Source organism: Budorcas taxicolor, chromosome 5 (assembly GCF_023091745.1).
Source record: "Budorcas taxicolor isolate Tak-1 chromosome 5, Takin1.1, whole genome shotgun sequence".
NCBI classification, from domain to species: Eukaryota; Metazoa; Chordata; class Mammalia; order Artiodactyla; family Bovidae; genus Budorcas; species Budorcas taxicolor.
The window spans coordinates 107,925,055-107,942,254 of record NC_068914.1 but is presented as its reverse complement, the minus strand read 5'-3'; the positions used below and the strand labels follow the sequence as shown (position 1 = coordinate 107,942,254).

At 33.7% G+C, this 17,200-nt stretch overlaps 1 protein-coding gene across 1 annotated transcript in view; it reads left to right on the top strand.

Annotated features, from left to right (window-relative positions):
• Positions 1–11,889, top strand: part of BLTP3B (bridge-like lipid transfer protein family member 3B) — an 83,034-nt gene extending 71,145 nt beyond the window's left edge. The window contains exons 19-22 of the mRNA XM_052640591.1: positions 4,312–4,565; positions 4,881–4,989; positions 9,865–10,058; positions 11,755–11,889. Of these exons, the coding sequence (XP_052496551.1) occupies positions 4,312–4,565; positions 4,881–4,989; positions 9,865–10,058; positions 11,755–11,889 (692 nt within the window). The remainder of the gene's footprint in view (positions 1–4,311; positions 4,566–4,880; positions 4,990–9,864; positions 10,059–11,754) is intronic.
• The last annotated feature ends 5,311 nt before the right edge of the window (positions 11,890–17,200 follow it).

Below are 17,200 nucleotides of genomic sequence, written 5' to 3'. Positions count from 1 at the left end.
CCCGTGCACTACAGAAAGCCAGGCTTCCCTGTCCTTCACCATCTCCTGGAGCTTGCTCAAACTCATGTCCATTGAGTTGGTGATGCCACCCAACCATCTTAGCCTCTGTTGTCCCATTCTCCTCCTGCCTTCAGTCATTCCCAGCATCACAGGGTCTTTTCTAATGAGTCGGCTCTTCACATCAAGCAGCCAACATATTGGAGTTTCAGCTTCATCATCAGTCCTTCCAATGAATAGTCAGGATTGATTTCCTTTAGGATTGACTGGTTGGATCTCCTTGCAGTCCAAGGGACTCTCAAGAGTCTTCTCCAACACCACAGTTCAGAAGCATCAGTTCTTCGGTGCTCAGCCTTCTTTGTGGTCCAACTCTCACATTCATACCTGACTACTGGAAAAACCATAGCTTTGACTAGATGGACCTTTGTTGGCCAAGTAATGTGTCTGCTTTTCAATGCACTGTCTATGTTTGTCATAGGTTTTCTTCCAAGGAGCAAGTGTCTTTTAATTTCATGGCTGCAGTCACCATCCATAGTGATTTTGGAACCCAATGAAAGGTTGTTGCTGAACCTCGAAAAGATGCCAGGATTCTTGGCCTCCAGAGGAGAAGAATTTAATCCGGGGCCAGAGACGAGGCTTGATTGCTCAGAGCTTTTGTGTAATAAAGTTTTATTAAAGTATAAAGGAGATAGAGAAAGCTTCTGACATAGGCATCAGAAGGGGGCAGAAAGAATACCCCCTTGCTAGTGTTAGCAATGGAGTTATATACTCTCCAATGAATCAAAAGAATGTCTGGAGGTTGTAAAGACCTCACTAGACCTACTCCCATAATTTACATTTTAAGATAACAGGATTAGCCAGAAGGTTTAATCCAGAGACTGTCCTCAGGCAGGATACATAATCCTAAGGAATGTAGAGGGGAAAAAAAAAAAGTTTGTCCTTTCTTCCTCCTTGAGAATTCCAGACCCCTCTCTCCTTGGGGACCCCTAGACTTCTTATCAACTTGCCTAGGAAATGACTCTCTCACCAAGAAAATAAAGTCTGTCACTGTTTCCATTGTTTCCCCATCTGTTTGCCATGAAATGATGGGACCAGATGCCATGATCTTAGTTTTTTGACTTTTGAATTATCTTGCTTTATTTTCCATTATCTTGCTTATATGCAAGTATTTCCTGAGTCTGGTGTGGTACTTGATATTTGATAAAATCATGTATCCTGTTCTTGTGGATTTTCATTCTAAGATCAACACATTCTCTTAGATACAGAGGGATATAAGCAATAAAACGTGCAGTGTATAACGAGGTATACCACATTAAATCATTCCTTTTTCAAGCTTTATGTGGAATTATCACTCATAGTTTTCAGTCATTTAAAGACATGAATTTATTAAAATAATTATACTGAGAAATTTAAATGACAGTGTTCAGTTTTTTAAATCTTTTGAAAAGTCACTGAGCTGTAATATTTTTCTTTGCTACATATACAGAATGCTATATCTGATATAACACATGTTGAAATACTTGCAATCCTGCATATCAAACAAACATGCTATCACCTCACATCCTGGGAATTGCAGGTAAATGTGCCATTTGTCAATAAACCAGAATCATAGAAGAAAATTACCTCCTGATTTTTTCTATGTGTAGGCCTTGCAGTTTATGAATTTCATATTAGGAAATGTCAATCCCAATAGCATACAAAATGAAAGAAGCTAAGTATTCAATGTATATAGCTGGAAAGATTTTATAGTAGATGAAAAAACAGCAAAAAAAGATGGAATGTTAAATTTCAAAAGCTAAACCTTATTCTGTACCCAACCAAACACTTTTTGCACAGCTTTTTGCTTTATATCCCACTTATTACCATGTCCTATTGCTTTGTTTCACCTGTTTCTAACTGTAGAAATTATTTTGAAATGCCTTGTATGTATGGGTTGTACAGGCAGTGCTGTCTGATACCTTATTATTATTATTTACAGCTGTCTTGGTTTAAAAATAAACAAAATAACAAAAAAGAAAGGAAAGGGGAAGAGAATAAAGGGAAAAGGAGAAAAAAATAGTTTAGTGAACATTTAAGACATTAATAAGCCATATGAACAAAGATTGTAATTTGGTTTACAGTTTATATACACTGTCACTCTGACATGAACAGTTAAGTTTTAAAGTTGTTTTTGGTTTTGTTTTAGTTTTTCTATAATAATGTGTAGAGTTTGGATCCCTTTAATGGGAAGCCTTTTTAAAGTTTCATGGCATAAGAGGTAGTAGGGAGGAGTGATTTTGTTTTATCTCTGCTCTAAATACTCTTTTTGTTAGAAATGATTTATGGCTCTCAGGTCCCTGGAGTGAGTATATCTGTGTGTGTGTGTGTGTGTGTGTGTGTGTGTGTATGTGTGTGTGTGTGTGTGTGTGTTTAGACAGACGTGTGTAGTTATAGACAGGTAAAAGGCAAAATAAAATCACATTTACCAAGTTGTTTGTTTTGAATTGTTCTTACTGTTAAATAGACAAGTTAGTTAACTCTTGGTTTTCTTGATACAGGAAAGAACATTAACCATTATGAATTTGTGGCCATTTCTTTTACCTTCTATTTTAAAAAATTAAAAATACATGAGTTCTTAATTTTTTTGAAGAATTCTTTGAGAGTTTTTGTTTTCTTTTCTGTTTGTCCACACCATGTGGTTTGTATTCTCTGATCTGGGATGGAACCTGGCCTCTGGCAAGTGTTACCCAGTGGACTACCAGGAGAATTCCCTGGGAGTCTTTTTGAACTCTTCTGATATCTATACTATTTATTTTGAATCTTAGCAAGTAGAGCTGGCATTAATTAAATGTCATTTTTTATCTGAAATAAAAGTTTTAAAACAACTCTCCACTTTGTGTTGTGTAAGGAGATCTATCCTTGGTGCATAAATATACATATCTTTAATTTCTTGTACCCTTTTCCCGTTCATAGATATGTATACATTTGACTTCTGTAAGACTAAAGTATTCACATACATACTGAGGGAAAATAAACATCTTTTCATCATGAATTTGATTAGTGGGGTCTTCTTATAAGGGCCCATGGGACAGATAACTTGGAACCTCAATAAATGAAATAGCTTCACCTTTCCAGAACAGTTTGTTTTTATGTCATGGGTTCTATGGATTATGAAACTGATTGTATTTTCCCTTTGCTATTAGAAAGCTATTTTTGGTCTACCTTTGGCACAGAAATTTAAATAATGTAGTTAATAATCTTGCTACCTGTTTTACTTTTCCATTCCCTGCTTATTTTTTAATTCTGATCGTGCGATATACGTGTGGCCTCTTATTCTTTTTGGAGCTAAATAATGTAAAATAAAGAAAAATATTTATTTACCATGAGGGCTGGTTCACTTAAGTAATTCCGCTAGGAACTCTTATTTTTAAAGCTATTCTATGGGTTCTTTATTGAAATTAAACAACATTTTTTGAACTTGAGTCCTTATAGCTCTGTAATCCACCTCAAATTCTTTTTGAGAAGAAGGCCAAGGCATAAGTAAATATAAATATAAACATAAACATATCTGTATTTCCTTTGGTATAAATGTAATTTTAAGATTGTAATTCAGTAGTAACATTTTAATGAGGTCTTCTCTGTTTTCCTTTCCAGTTATTTAAGGGCTCGATTTTAATAAAGAACAAACAAATATTCAGGCTTTTGTCATTTCTTGAGAAGTGGCTTGAGTCACTTTAAATGCCATGACTATTTCTTCATTGCAATTTTCTGTTATAAATGTATAGATATGTACACACTCAGACACACTCAAAATACCTGAGTTATGAATGTCAGATTTATATTGTGGCATGTTTTTGCATGTTACAAACAAATAAAAAATAGAGACAGCATTATTGCAGTAGAAGATTGTCTGTAAAAATGGAAATTAGGGAAATTAGGGTTGAATATATTACTCAGTTTTATCCCAGTCTTTGCAACCCAAATGGACTGTAACCCGCCAGACTCCTCTGTTCATGAAATTATCCCAGCAAGAATGTTGGTAGGAGTTGCCATGTTCTCCTCCAGGGGATCTACCTGATCCCTTCCAGGGATCTCACTCTCATCTCCCGCGGCTCCTGCATTGACAGGCGGAGTCTTTAGCACTCAGCGACCTGGGAAGCCATGTGTTATATATGAACTGTAATCATTTAAATTAAGAATACATATTAAAATTGTAATCTATTATTGCTTTAATACTATTCAAAGTGACAGTGACCTCTTAATGACAAATAATTGAGAGTGACATTTTTGAGTTGTAATACAAAGTTACAATTTTTATTTGTTCTTTTTTCATAGGTTCGGATCATAAAGCTGTAATTCATTCTAAGTCCTCTCCTGAGATTACTCTGAGATTTGAAAGTGGGCCTGGTGCTGTAATACACTCTTTGCTTGCAGAAAAGAATGGATTTCTGCAATGCCATATAGAAAACTTCAGCACTGAGTTTCTTGTGTCTTCTCTTATGAATATTCAACATTTTTTGGAAGATGAAACAGTTGCAACAGTGATGCCAATGAAAATACAAGTTTCTAACACAAAAATAAATTTAAAAGTATGTTAACAAATATTTTTATATTTTCATTTTATAAATGTTCATTTAGCCTACTGGACTTTGATTCATGCCTAACAATATGAACTTGTTGGTCCTTGTGGTGACAGTGTAGAGATTCTTCTTAGAAATTAGAAAATATCAAAATAAAATGGGCAGTTTTCTCACTGTATCAACTAAAGCATATTAAAGATATATTTCTAGCTCATTAAAAATATTTTTGGCAGAAGTAGTGTTTAAGAAAATGACTAATTGAAAATGATTGATTTTATCTTTTACTTCAATAGCAACATGCCAATACTATTTTCTTTCCCGTAGGATGACAGTCCTCGTAGTAGTACGATATCCCTTCAACCAGCTCCTGTGACTGTTCATATTGATCATCTTGTGGTAGAGAGAAATGATGATGGCTCTTTTCATATCAGAGGTATATATGAAAGCAGTTTAAGTGAACACCTACTGAAATTTGAAATTATTTACATGCTGATTATTTTTGTTGACTTATACTTTTATATACTATTTTATATTTATGTACATATGTAGTAGTAGATGATTGAGGGACACTTAGTACCTTGTGATAAAATATCATCCATGTATGAAACTCTACCTCAGAAATAACTCATCTACAATTGATTTAGTATCTATTCTACAAATGTGTTTTGAATGAAATCTTTCCAGGGTTCATTCATGCTTCTATTTTTCAGTGAACCCTTCCACATAACCTAATGTGACTTCTTAAAGTTCTTGAGTACTTATTTGCCATACATTAGTTACTTTATAGTATATTACTGTGCATTTAGTTCTGCTTAACTTTTGTATCTCCATTCTAATAGGTTTTAAGGTCTCTAATGTAAGGACTATGTCTTATAAGGTAGTGTGGAAAGAGCTTGAGTTGGTAGACTTAGGTATTCTAAGTTTCACTTTATCAATTGAGGGTGAAATGTGAGGGACTGATAAGAGGCAAACTAGAAAACTCTGTAGCCAGAAACCATGAGAGAACTATTGCTGAGGTGGAATCAGTTTGTGGGGAACTCTTGATTGAAGAGTTTTCCTCTCAATTTGGGGAACAGCTACAGCAAACAGAAGTCAGACTGAAACAGATCAAAATGGCAGCTTCATTACTGATAAAAGCTCAGGCGAAGATAGCTTCAGTGTGAGAAGATAGGCTTGCTGTATGGCTGTCGCTCCCAGATACTTTAACATCTCCAAACTTCAAGTCTTACCTTGTAAGAAAGCAGAACAGAGTGTTCTAGTATTTCAGAGTACTGAAGAAAAGCTGAGACTTTTAAAGAAATATAATTAATATCCTCAGAGAGATGATAGGATTTTGAACTCAAACAGGACCAAGCTTTTATGGAGAATAACTACTTAGAAATCGGTAAAAATTAAAAACCTCATCTTTGAAGTGAAAAATAATAGGTCACCTAAAATCTTATCCGCTCTACCTTCAAGAGATACCCAGAGTCAGATCTGAGTCATACAGTATGTCACCTTCTCAGATTGGCTTCTTTTACTAAGTAGTATGATTTAAGGTTTCTTCATGCCTTTTTGAGGCTTACTAGCTCGTTTCCTCTTCCTGCTGAATAATATTCCGTTGTCTGATGTGACACAATTTATTTCACCTGCTGTAGGACATGTTGGTTGCTTCCTTATTTTGGCAATCAGAATAAAATTGCTGTAAAGAATTGTGTGGACATAAGTTTTCAGCGCCTTATGGATAAATGCAAAGGAGTGTGATTGCTGGGTCTTATGGTCAAGAGTATGTTTAGTTTTGGAAGAAAGTGACTGTACCGTTTTACCTTCTCACCAGCAGTAAATGAGAATTCTTGTTGCTCTGTGTCTGTGTTTACATTTGGTGTTGTCAATGTTCTGTATTTTGGCCATTCTAAATAGGTGTGTCATGGTATGCTGTTGTTTTAATTTGCATTTCCCTGATGACATATTATGTACAGCATCTTTTCATATGCTGATTTGCCATCTGTTTATTTTCTTTTGTGAGGTGCCTGTTAAAGTCATTGGCCTCAGAGAGAAATTTTATATTGATAAAAGATCTCCTAAAATGTAGCTTAGTCATAAGAAATGTATGTATCCATGTAACAGCATAACTGAAAATGTATAAAAGAAAGCTGTTTGAAATAAAGAGAAATGGAATCATAGCATATTGAGATACTACTGTCATAGAGAAACTTTAACATGCCTCTCTCTCTCTCTGTGCGTATAAGATGTTATGGAAAAACCCAAATGAACTTTTTAGCCAACCCAGTATCTATATACACACACATATATATGTAAATATAAATCTGAATTTAGCAAACAGGTAATTTCAGATACCCATGAATGAATTTTGCTATCTGCAGCAACATGGATGGACTTGGAGAATATTAAGCTTAGTGAAGTAAGTCAGAGAAAAAGAAATACTATCTGATTTAACTTACATGTGGAATCTAAATGGTACTACAAGTGAGTGGATGTGCAGAACAGAAACAGATTCACAGTTAACTCTCCCTTTTTGTCTCCAGTTACATCTGCCTCTCTCTCCTTTTTTTCCCATGCTCATTCTTTCTTCTCCACTCTCTAAATCTCTCCTCCCTTTTTCTCCATCTCATTTCTTTTCCTCTTTCCATATTTCTTCCTCTTCTCTTCTTTCTTTCTGCTCCCGTTTTCTCTCCTCGTTTCATTTCCCAATGTTTGAAATAAAATGGATTTCAAGAGTTGTTTTGGTCAGTGGTTTTTCATTATTCTTAGGATCCCGTGAGTGGTGAGATATATAGGCTAAATAGAATGGGCTTTGGACCCTGTTTTCCTCACTACAGCCTATGTAACAGCTGTTTTTTTTTTTTTGTTTTTACTTTATATTAGCATTCTATATCAGATTTCATTTAAAAGAAGGGTTTTGCTCTTCTAAGTTTGAAAGACAAAAGTATATGATAAATTCATAATCAAGTCAGATTTTAGGGGTGTTACTAGTTTCTTGAGTTTGAAAGAGTAGAGGATTTGACTTTTCCATGGTGTAGTGCTTTAGGATTTCCCTTACAGTCCCTACCAAGCTGAATGGTATGCTAGTCTGACCCAGTACAACAGTTCTTGTGTATTTTTTCTAACTAATATTACTAAAAACATAATCAGTACAGGACAATATTGTAAAAAGTAGTTTCTGATTTGAGACTTCTGTAATATGAATTCAAGAACAGACCAAAACTCAATTCAGTGACATTTACCCATGTACATAAAACTATTTTGATACATAAAAAATTGGGGTAAAATTATTAAAATCATTATGAAGGGTAATTTGACAATATGAACAAAAGCTTTAAAAAGTATTTTTGTTCTTTGACCTAGCTGACACCTTCTGGGAATATTTTTAAGGGGAAAAATTATGTTGAACAGATATTACTCTTCTGTCTTCTTAATATAATTTGGTTTGATAAACTACCTCTCTGTCACGACAGTTAAGTGTGGTTTTGGTTAAACCTGACAATCATATGACCCTATCACTAAAGTGGGAAAGGGACCCAGGTGGACCAGTCAAAAGATTTCAGCCCTTGGGACACTGAATGATAACATGAATGGACTGTGAACCAAGCATTCTGAGTCTTGTGTGTGTGAATTGAAAATGACACTGAGAGCAAAGGGGTCACAGGCTGTAAAACTTACTTGTTTGGTCACCAGAGGTTACCTTTGCCATCATATGACTGGACTAACACAGAAGAAGAGAGAAGTGGACCTGAAAAGTAGATAGAGTCAGGTTCCCAGAATGACACTCCTGAGGACATCATACGAATTCCAATATCTGTCCATACCTGAAGCACCATCACTTTGACTCTACTGTTATGGAAACAAATACATTTCCTTGTTTAAAAACAAGTTTGACTTGGGCTTCTGTTCACTTGCAACCTATATGCTCTGACTCTCTGTGATTCAAAAAGTTAGAAAAAATGTTGATTTGTAAAATTATTTCCTGTCTTTTGGATAACATTTTAAATGGAACTGTTTTCTTAATTTAATTTTGAGTTATTCATTGCAAGTGCTTAGAAAAACAATTAATTTTTGTATATTAATCATATATCCTGCAGACTTGCTAAGCTTGTTCATTAGCTCTACGAGTTTTTAGTGGATTCTGTATTTTTTTTCCCTATGTACAAGGTCATGTCATCTGTGAGTGGAGATAGTTTTACTTCTTCCTTGCTAATCTGGATGCCTTTTATTTCCTTTTCTTGCCTAATTACCTTGCCTGGGACCTCTGGGACAGTGTTGAGTAAAAGTATTGAGAGAAAACGTCCTTGTCTTATTCCCAATATTAGGGGGGACATCCAGTCTTTTACCATTAAGTGTGATATTAGCTGTGGAATTTTTGAAAATTTCCTTTAATAGATTGAGGAACTTCTATTCCTGGTTTGCTGTTTTTATCATGAGAAAGTACTAGGTTTTGTCAAATATCTTTTTTCTGCATTTGTTGAGATGACCATGTGGCTTTTGTTTTATTCTGTTTTGTTGATGTGATGTTAATTTATTTTTTGAATGTTAAATCAATCTTGCACTCCTGGGGTAAATCTCATTTGGCCATGGCCTATAATTATTTTTATTATATTGTTGAGTTCAGTTTGCTAATGTTTATTGAGGGTTTTTGTATTCATTTATATTAAGTATATTGATTTTAGTTTACTTTTTTATGATTTCTTTGGTTTTGCAATCAGGGTTTTATAGAGTAAGTTAAAAAATGCTCCTCCTCTTCTATTTTTTGGAAGAGTTTGTAAAGATTTGGTATTAATTCTTTTAATGTTTGGTAGAATTCACTGTTGAAGCCATATCTGGGCCTGGGCTTTTCTCTGAATATATTTTTGTTTTGTTTTTGGTTACTGATTTAGTCTGTTTCTTATTGAGTCTGTTTCGGTAGTTTGTGTCTTTGTAGAAGTTTTTCTACCTCATCTAAGTTATCTAATTTATTGGTATACAATTCTTCACAGTATTCCTATATAGTTATTTTTATTTCTGTTAAAGGGACAATAGTAATGTCCCTTCTTTCATTTCTGATTCTAGTAATTTTTTTCTTTTTATCTTTTATTTTTTGGTCTATATATCTAAGGTTTTTTCAATTTTATTCTTCTTTTCAGCAGATGAGCTTTTGATTTTGAGTTTGTTAATCTTTCCAATGAATGAGCTTTTTCTTTGACTTTATTGTTTTTTGTTTCATAATAATGTCTTCATACTATGACATACTCATTTTAAATAGGTTTTCACAAGAGAACTTAAGATTTATCAAGTATTTAGAAATTTTATCTGAATATTTTATTTGTCTGATTAGATTCTCAGATGCTTAACACTAGAAATGATTTGGAAGAAAATGTCAAAAGTGATTCAGTGCTGCATACCAGTGGAAAGTGTGATCTGAAGAAACAACACAGTGTCACTCAAGCCACTCAGACGAGCCCAGAAGTTCCTTGGCCTTCGCAGTCAGCCAACCTTCCTGAGTGCTCTTTTGACTTTACTAGGGAACAGGTAATGGGAAACCTAGTTCATACTCATTCAGTTCAGCAATTAACATAGTTATTAGGCATTATTTATTACTTATTTAAATCACGTTTGTTGAGTGCTTGTTATGTACTAGGCAGTTAGTTGATACAGTGTTGAGCAAAATATGGCCATTCCCAGCCTTCACAGGAGTTGTAGTCTAAAAGAAGATGAAGGAGGAAATGTGGGAGAGTGCCATTTCTGGTATCTGTGAAGGCTAATTGGAGGATATATTCATTTTGATGTCTTATTTTTAAGTTACAAAAGTATCATAATATTTCAGAACTTTGGAAAAATGTTTTAAAACATCTCTGACATATTGTAACCTCCCATAGTGCTATAAGTATTTTTTTAATTTTTCCTCTCAGTCTCTTTCCATAATTTTTCTAAACAATTGCTATCCTAGTGTATATGCTGTGGGGCTTCCCTGGTGACTCAGGCGGTAGAGAATCTGCACTTTTTGCTTAACGTTGTTTAACAAATGTTTTCCATATTGCTGCATATGCTTCATCTATTTTATTTTATATTTATTGAAGTATAGTCAATGCTTCATATTTATTGTTAATGGCACATTAATATGGGTATGGATATATTATCATTTCTAAAGGTTACTCTTAACATTTGTCAATATTTGAGTTGCTTTTTTTTTTTTTGCTATTATAGAATTCTATCCAGCAGGATTTTAATTCTCTTTGATGAAACTACAGAATGAGTTTATTCATCTATTTAGCAGAATTTGTTAGATGTCAGCTCTAAGCTAAGGATATAGAATTGGAAGAGAATACCACTCCCTATCTATTGAGAAACTCAGAATTGAATGGGAAAGTAGAAGTATGTAAACAGTAGCCACAGCGTACATGTGTTATACGTACTAGAGTTTAGGAAAGTATGGTAAAATACCCAATTTGGTCTGTGACACAGGCATTCTTAAGCTGCACCTAAAAGAAATCTGAGAACTCTTTGAAGTTGAATGCATATATTTTAAAGTATCTGTGTAAATACTTTTTCCTGTGGAGAAGGTTTTATCACATTTTCTTCATTAGAGATTAGAGAATGGTTCCAAGAGGATTGAACTGAGTCTTAATGAGAGAAGACCTGTTGACATTTAGATGAAAATGTCCAGTGAGATCTTCAGAATGTGGGTCTGGAGCTCAAGAGAGGCTTGCCCTATATCAGACTATATAATTGTTGGAGCCACAGGAGTAGAAGAGAACATCTAAGAGAGTGACTCACGTGATAAGAGAAGACCACCAATTATGGACTTTAATAGAATGCAGAAAACTTAAGAGTTCTTAAACATCAGAGGGAAAGATGAAAAGTCCATAGGTAGAGTGGGGTAAACAAGAAATATCTGTGACATGAAAGATGAAAGAGGAGAGAGGCTTAGCAAGAAGGAGGTCAGCAGCGTCTTAAGGCAAATTGAAATTAAACAAAATCACTATTAGATTTGGAACTTAGGAGTTAATTCGTGTTTTAAATTGCTGGGTCAGAACTTAACAGACATTTGTAAGTGCTTGGTATGTGTTTCCAAATAACTTCTCAGAGCAATTTTCAGCTTAAGTGCACCCTCACCAGCATTGGGTAATGTTGCTGACTTGTGGGTCATACCTTTAGATACTGTATAAATAGTCTATATTTCCTGAAAATGGTTACATTTTCTTATTTTCCAAATTTATCATTTCAGCTCATGGAAGAGAATGAATCACTTAAACAAGAATTGGCTAAAGCTAAAACGGCTCTTGCAGAGGCTCACTTAGAAAAAGATGCTCTTCTCCATCAGTTGAATATCAGGAGTGGCAGCCAGAAATTCAAGTTATAGCTTTGGATTGTGGAGGTTATATTTATAATGTGATGTTACCAATTAATGGGAAACTTTCCTTTTCATGAAAAGACAATAAAATGAAACAGAATGTAATGAAGTGGTGACTATTCCAAAACCAGTTTAGAAAATACTGGGTACGGGCATTACAATCTTTTGGTTGTTTTGAGTTTTAGGGTTTAACCCTCTTTTAAACTGGTGTGATATAGGGGAAGTCAGTGCATACTGTAAGGTGAATTCTATGCCTCCTGAATAGGAGATGTCATTTCCTAATTTTGATATTACATTATAGACATTTTTTAAAAAGAAAAATGAAAATCTATTGTGTTCTCACAGATTGCTGAATTTATTTATCACTTTGTTAATAATTTGCTATTTACAGAGATTCAGATGCTTTTATGGCTAACGTAAAATAAAAGGAGGCTTACATTTTAAGTGTTACTAAAATTATGTACTTAAATCTATAACTATTACTTAAAAAAAAGCCCAATCAAATTAATAAATTATCTAATTGCTGGGTTTGAAAACTCTGGAAAATCATCACCCTACAGAACGTAGGAGGTAACTTGAAAATGTGAAAAAGAATCATTTTAAGTGATGGGTATGCTGTATAAGTTGAAGCTATAGTTTTCAAGAAAGAAGATGGTACAAATGTTAAAATAAAAAGCACAAACTGTAAAAAAGCAAAGCATTAGAGTATATGGCCAACTGATTTAAAAAGCATTACTTGTACATTCCTTTAAACATGTATTGTTAGACATCAAAGAGTAATTTAACTATCCTGCTAAATTTGGCAGCGTTTGTAACTATAAGAATTTTAATTAATACTATTTATATTATTTCTTTATCTTTGCCTTTCCTCTATTTAAGGAGGGGAATGTTTTCAGAGAATTTTCTTTTCACATACATAAAATGATTTCATACCATTCCTACAGTATCTTAACAGGTGGTTGTTTGCACATGTTGAATTTATAATGCTAGTTTTGATTAAAGTTCTATGTGACTTATATATTGAAATAAGAATAACTGGTAAATTTTGAATTCTATTTTCTAGGGATTGTTAAGGTTGAAACCAACATGAGAGAGAGTCTCAATCATGCATTATGAAATAAAAGTTTATGAGTATTTAAGAAACAGAGGCTTTTAACAATTTAAAATATATTTCTGGTAGAATTAAACTAAGTGGGGTCTATTTTAAAATTCACATTCTTAAACATAAATATATTCAAGGTAGAACTGAAACAGCTGGACTGCTCTTTAAGTTACTTGAAAAATTTCAAATTTTCAACCACATTAGGATACTTTATGGTGCTTTGCTTGTTTGGCATGACTTATATAGCCATTCCTATATCTAAATACTTGGAAGGAAATATGTTTCATTTTACATTAAGTGTTAGAGTGATTTTAGATTTTATTGAAAATGGTACTGGCCTTCTTTTTTTTGTCTTTAATGTGCATTTTCATTAACATTATTTAAAAATACAGGCCGTGTTTTGGGAGCTAAGGATATAGCAAAGAACAAGTTAAATTGTTATTATTTTACCTCAGAGTATTTTAGAAATCATGTTAAACCGTTTTAATCTAAGACTGTTGTATAGTTTTAGATTAAAAGCAAAGGTCTAATTAAATATTTTGAATGTATAGCTTATATCCTTAGTAGAGTACTTTTGATCTATAGGTATATATTCGACAAAAGCAGTCTCTATTATAGAAAAGCAGGATTGATGGTACATGAACTTCTCTAGAACTTGCAGAGTTTTTCAGATTTGACATATTTGTTCCATATGAACTTTAAATTTATGATATATTATAATTACTTACTGTTATAGATCCTGAATGTTTTTCTTATTTTCAATTTATTTGGCCATCTCAAGAAAGTCATATAAACAGTAGAGATAATAATTAATATGAAGCTGAATATTCTATATGCTTTGTTAGATTTTTAAAAATTTATAGTGATTACTATTTTTATAGAGATTTAAAATTCATAAATCATTTCCAAAAACATTGTATAATTCCCACAACAAGCCTGTGAGGTAGGTGTTATTTACATTTTAAAAGTTTAATAAAGACCTTATGGCTCAGAAAGAACAAATGACTTGACTGAAATCACAATTAATAACCTGCTCTTTTCACTGGAATCCCAATTATATGTTTTTATTTAACCTTATTCCTTATTTCATATATTTTTCCAGAGGTAGGGAAAGGAATCATTTATTGGTCTTTTATCTTTTTCTTTTAAGATGAATATAATGCTTTTAAAAGATGTGTGTATATAGAAACAAACTACTAGAAAAATAAGGGGAGAATTTTAAGTTAGTCTCAATCTTTTTTGCTGTATGAGAAATATAAGAATCAACCTGTAATAAACTTATCAGAGTTTTTAAATGACCACAAATTAAAATTAAAATTGCCTTGTCTTTGCTAAATCCCTAGCAGAGATGTTAGTAATCAGGGGAAGAAAATTATATTAGTGTTTTTCTTTTAAAGTTCATGTATGTGAAAAACATATTCTTGGTATTGTATTTTTATCTTTTCTCAATGTAGAGTTCAAAGATCACCATGTGACACTAGGTGTAATGGAACATTATTATTTAAGCCATGTAAGAATAGCTTTATATGATTGCAGGCAAATATATGTGACAAAAGTAATCAGAAACTTCTTTTGGGTTTTTATTGTAGTTATTTTTATTCAGTACTTGTCAATACAAGGCTTAAATATTCCTCTTTAAGTTTTTATTAATGTATCCAATCTAACATTCCACCATCACAGTGGTCAGTGGTTCCCAAGTTAGTAACCTAGAACTTCCTCTCTCTAACCACCCCCTCCCCAATCAGTTCATTACCACATCCTTTCATTTTACCTAGTAAATTTGTCTACTTCTCTTCATTTACCACTTTTCTGGTCTACACTAACATTAGCACTTTTTGCCTGCAGTTACTTCTGTAGCCTCCTAGTTGGTCTTCCTAAGCTACTCTGACCTTTCTGATTCATTTTTATACTGTAGGCAGATTTCACTCTTTTTTTTTTTAAGTGCAGTTTTAATCAAGGTAACTCACCTAACCCTAGATGGAAACAAAAATATTTTATGTTACCTATGATATCAATTATTAGGGCTGCTATTTATAATTCTGAACATTGAAAGAGTTAATACCTCAAAACATTAAAGCAGTGACTGGCACATCACCTTAAAAGCATTTAGGAGAAGTTAGTTTTACTACTTCTTAGTTTCATTGTGCTCCTTGTTTAATTTACTTTGTATTTGACTCTTATTGCACTTTAAATATCTGAAACTAGTGAGAATTAAAGTGCTTCTTCCACCAAAGGAACCCTTGTTCATGCTATTCTTTTGCTTGAAATACCTTCATCATTTAGTTAACTCCTATTTGTCTTTCAGATCTCAGCTCATTCATCACTTCCTCAGGGAAGCATTCCCTAATTTTTTTCAGAGTAAGAAAAAAATTACGTTATCACATGACCTCTATTTAATGTTGAACACCTTTGTAATTTTATATATATTTGTTTGATTAATGTAGAGCCTCTAGATTGTAAACTCCATGAGGACAGGAATTATGTTTTTGTGTCATTGTTCAACTTTGTATTCTTTGTGCCTCATACAGTGCCTGGCACGTAGTAGGTTCCCAATAAATTTGTTGAAATAATAAAATAATGGATGAGATATCAAGGATGTTTTTCAGGTATTGAGTTTTTCCTCTCAGTTGGAATTGAAGGGAGATGAAACATTAGGCATAAGAGTAGGAGGTGGTAGTTATTAAAAGTGGCAGACTGCTTGTGTCCATCAGTTCAGTTCAGTTCAGTCGCTCAGTTGTGTCCGACTCTTCGCGACCCCATGAATCGCAGCACGCCAGGCCTCCCTGTCCATCACCAACTCCCGGAGTTCACTCAGACTTACGGCCGTTGAGTCAGTGATGCCATCCAGCCATCTCATCCTCTGTCGTCCCCTTCTCCTCCTGCCCCCAATCCCTCCCAGCATCAGAGTCTTTTTCAATGAGTCAACTCTTTGCATGAGGTGGCCAAAGTACTGGAGCTTCAGCTTTAGCATCATTCCTTCCAAAGAAATCCCAGAGTTGATCTCCTTCAGAATGGACTAGTTGGATCTCCTTGCAGTCCAAGGGACCCTCAAGAGTCTTCTTCAACACTACAGTTCAAAAGCATCAATTCTTCGGCGCTCAGCCTTCTTCATAGTCCAACTCTCACATCCATACATGACCACAGGAAAAACCATAGCCTTGACTAGACGGACCTTAGTCGGCAAAGTAATGTCTCTGCTTTTGAATATGCTATCTAGCTTGGTCATAACTTTTCTTCCAAGGAGTAAGCGTCAAGAAAAAAGATGGAGAATGGAGAAATTTGCTCTGTTACACTCTTCTGAGTTTTGAGAATCTGAAATTCTATTTAATTTATTGCAAATCATCACAGAACTGAAAATTAGCACCACTTCATTACAACTGCTAGTGCCAGAATGTCATCTGGCTTTGATTGTAGCATATGGTGTTGTGGCTGTTGAGATCTGCCAGTCCTGTTCACTAAACAGAATGGAAGTAAGGCCAAGAGAGTAGTGGCTGAAATAGTTTTCAGTTTTTAGAAATTGTTACCTAAGATTAGTTGTGCCTTATTTCTTAAGGTATGAACAGTCTCATTTGACCTTGCACCCAGGGATGCTGAAGAGAGTAAATTTTGAGCTATATTTCAATTTCCTTTTAGGATAAAATATGAAAAGTTGGAATCATACAGGATATATAGAAATACTAAAGCAGTAGTGTTTTCAAAACACCAATTTCATTAAATTATGATACTTGACATTTAAAAAAATTTTGCTGCCTTTTTGAGAAGTACAAAAATTAAGGTAATATGAAGCAAAAATGTATGTGTGGTGATTTTAGAAACCATTAGGTATTATCCAATGGATCATTGTACAGTGGAGGGAAATTCATGTTAATGTTACAGTATTAAAATTCGGCGTAAGTGTTGCCAACACTCGTGTGTAGTTTTGGTCGGTCTGAGAATTTGAAACTCTTTTAGGAGAATAATGTTAAGAAATATTGATATGAAATCAACTAAATGTCTTTTTTTTCCATTTGTATGATAGTTTTTTGGTCATAGAAGAAAAAGTATCATTGAATCAGCAAGAGGAGTAATAGGTTTTAAAAGATTTTGAAACCATTTAAATAAAAAGATGATACTAAGTAACTTATACATTAGCTTTTATTTTCATTTTATTGAATGGTAAATAAGATTTCTCATTCTTGACTTTAATTCTTCACTTTTATGTGAAGACATATTTGATGG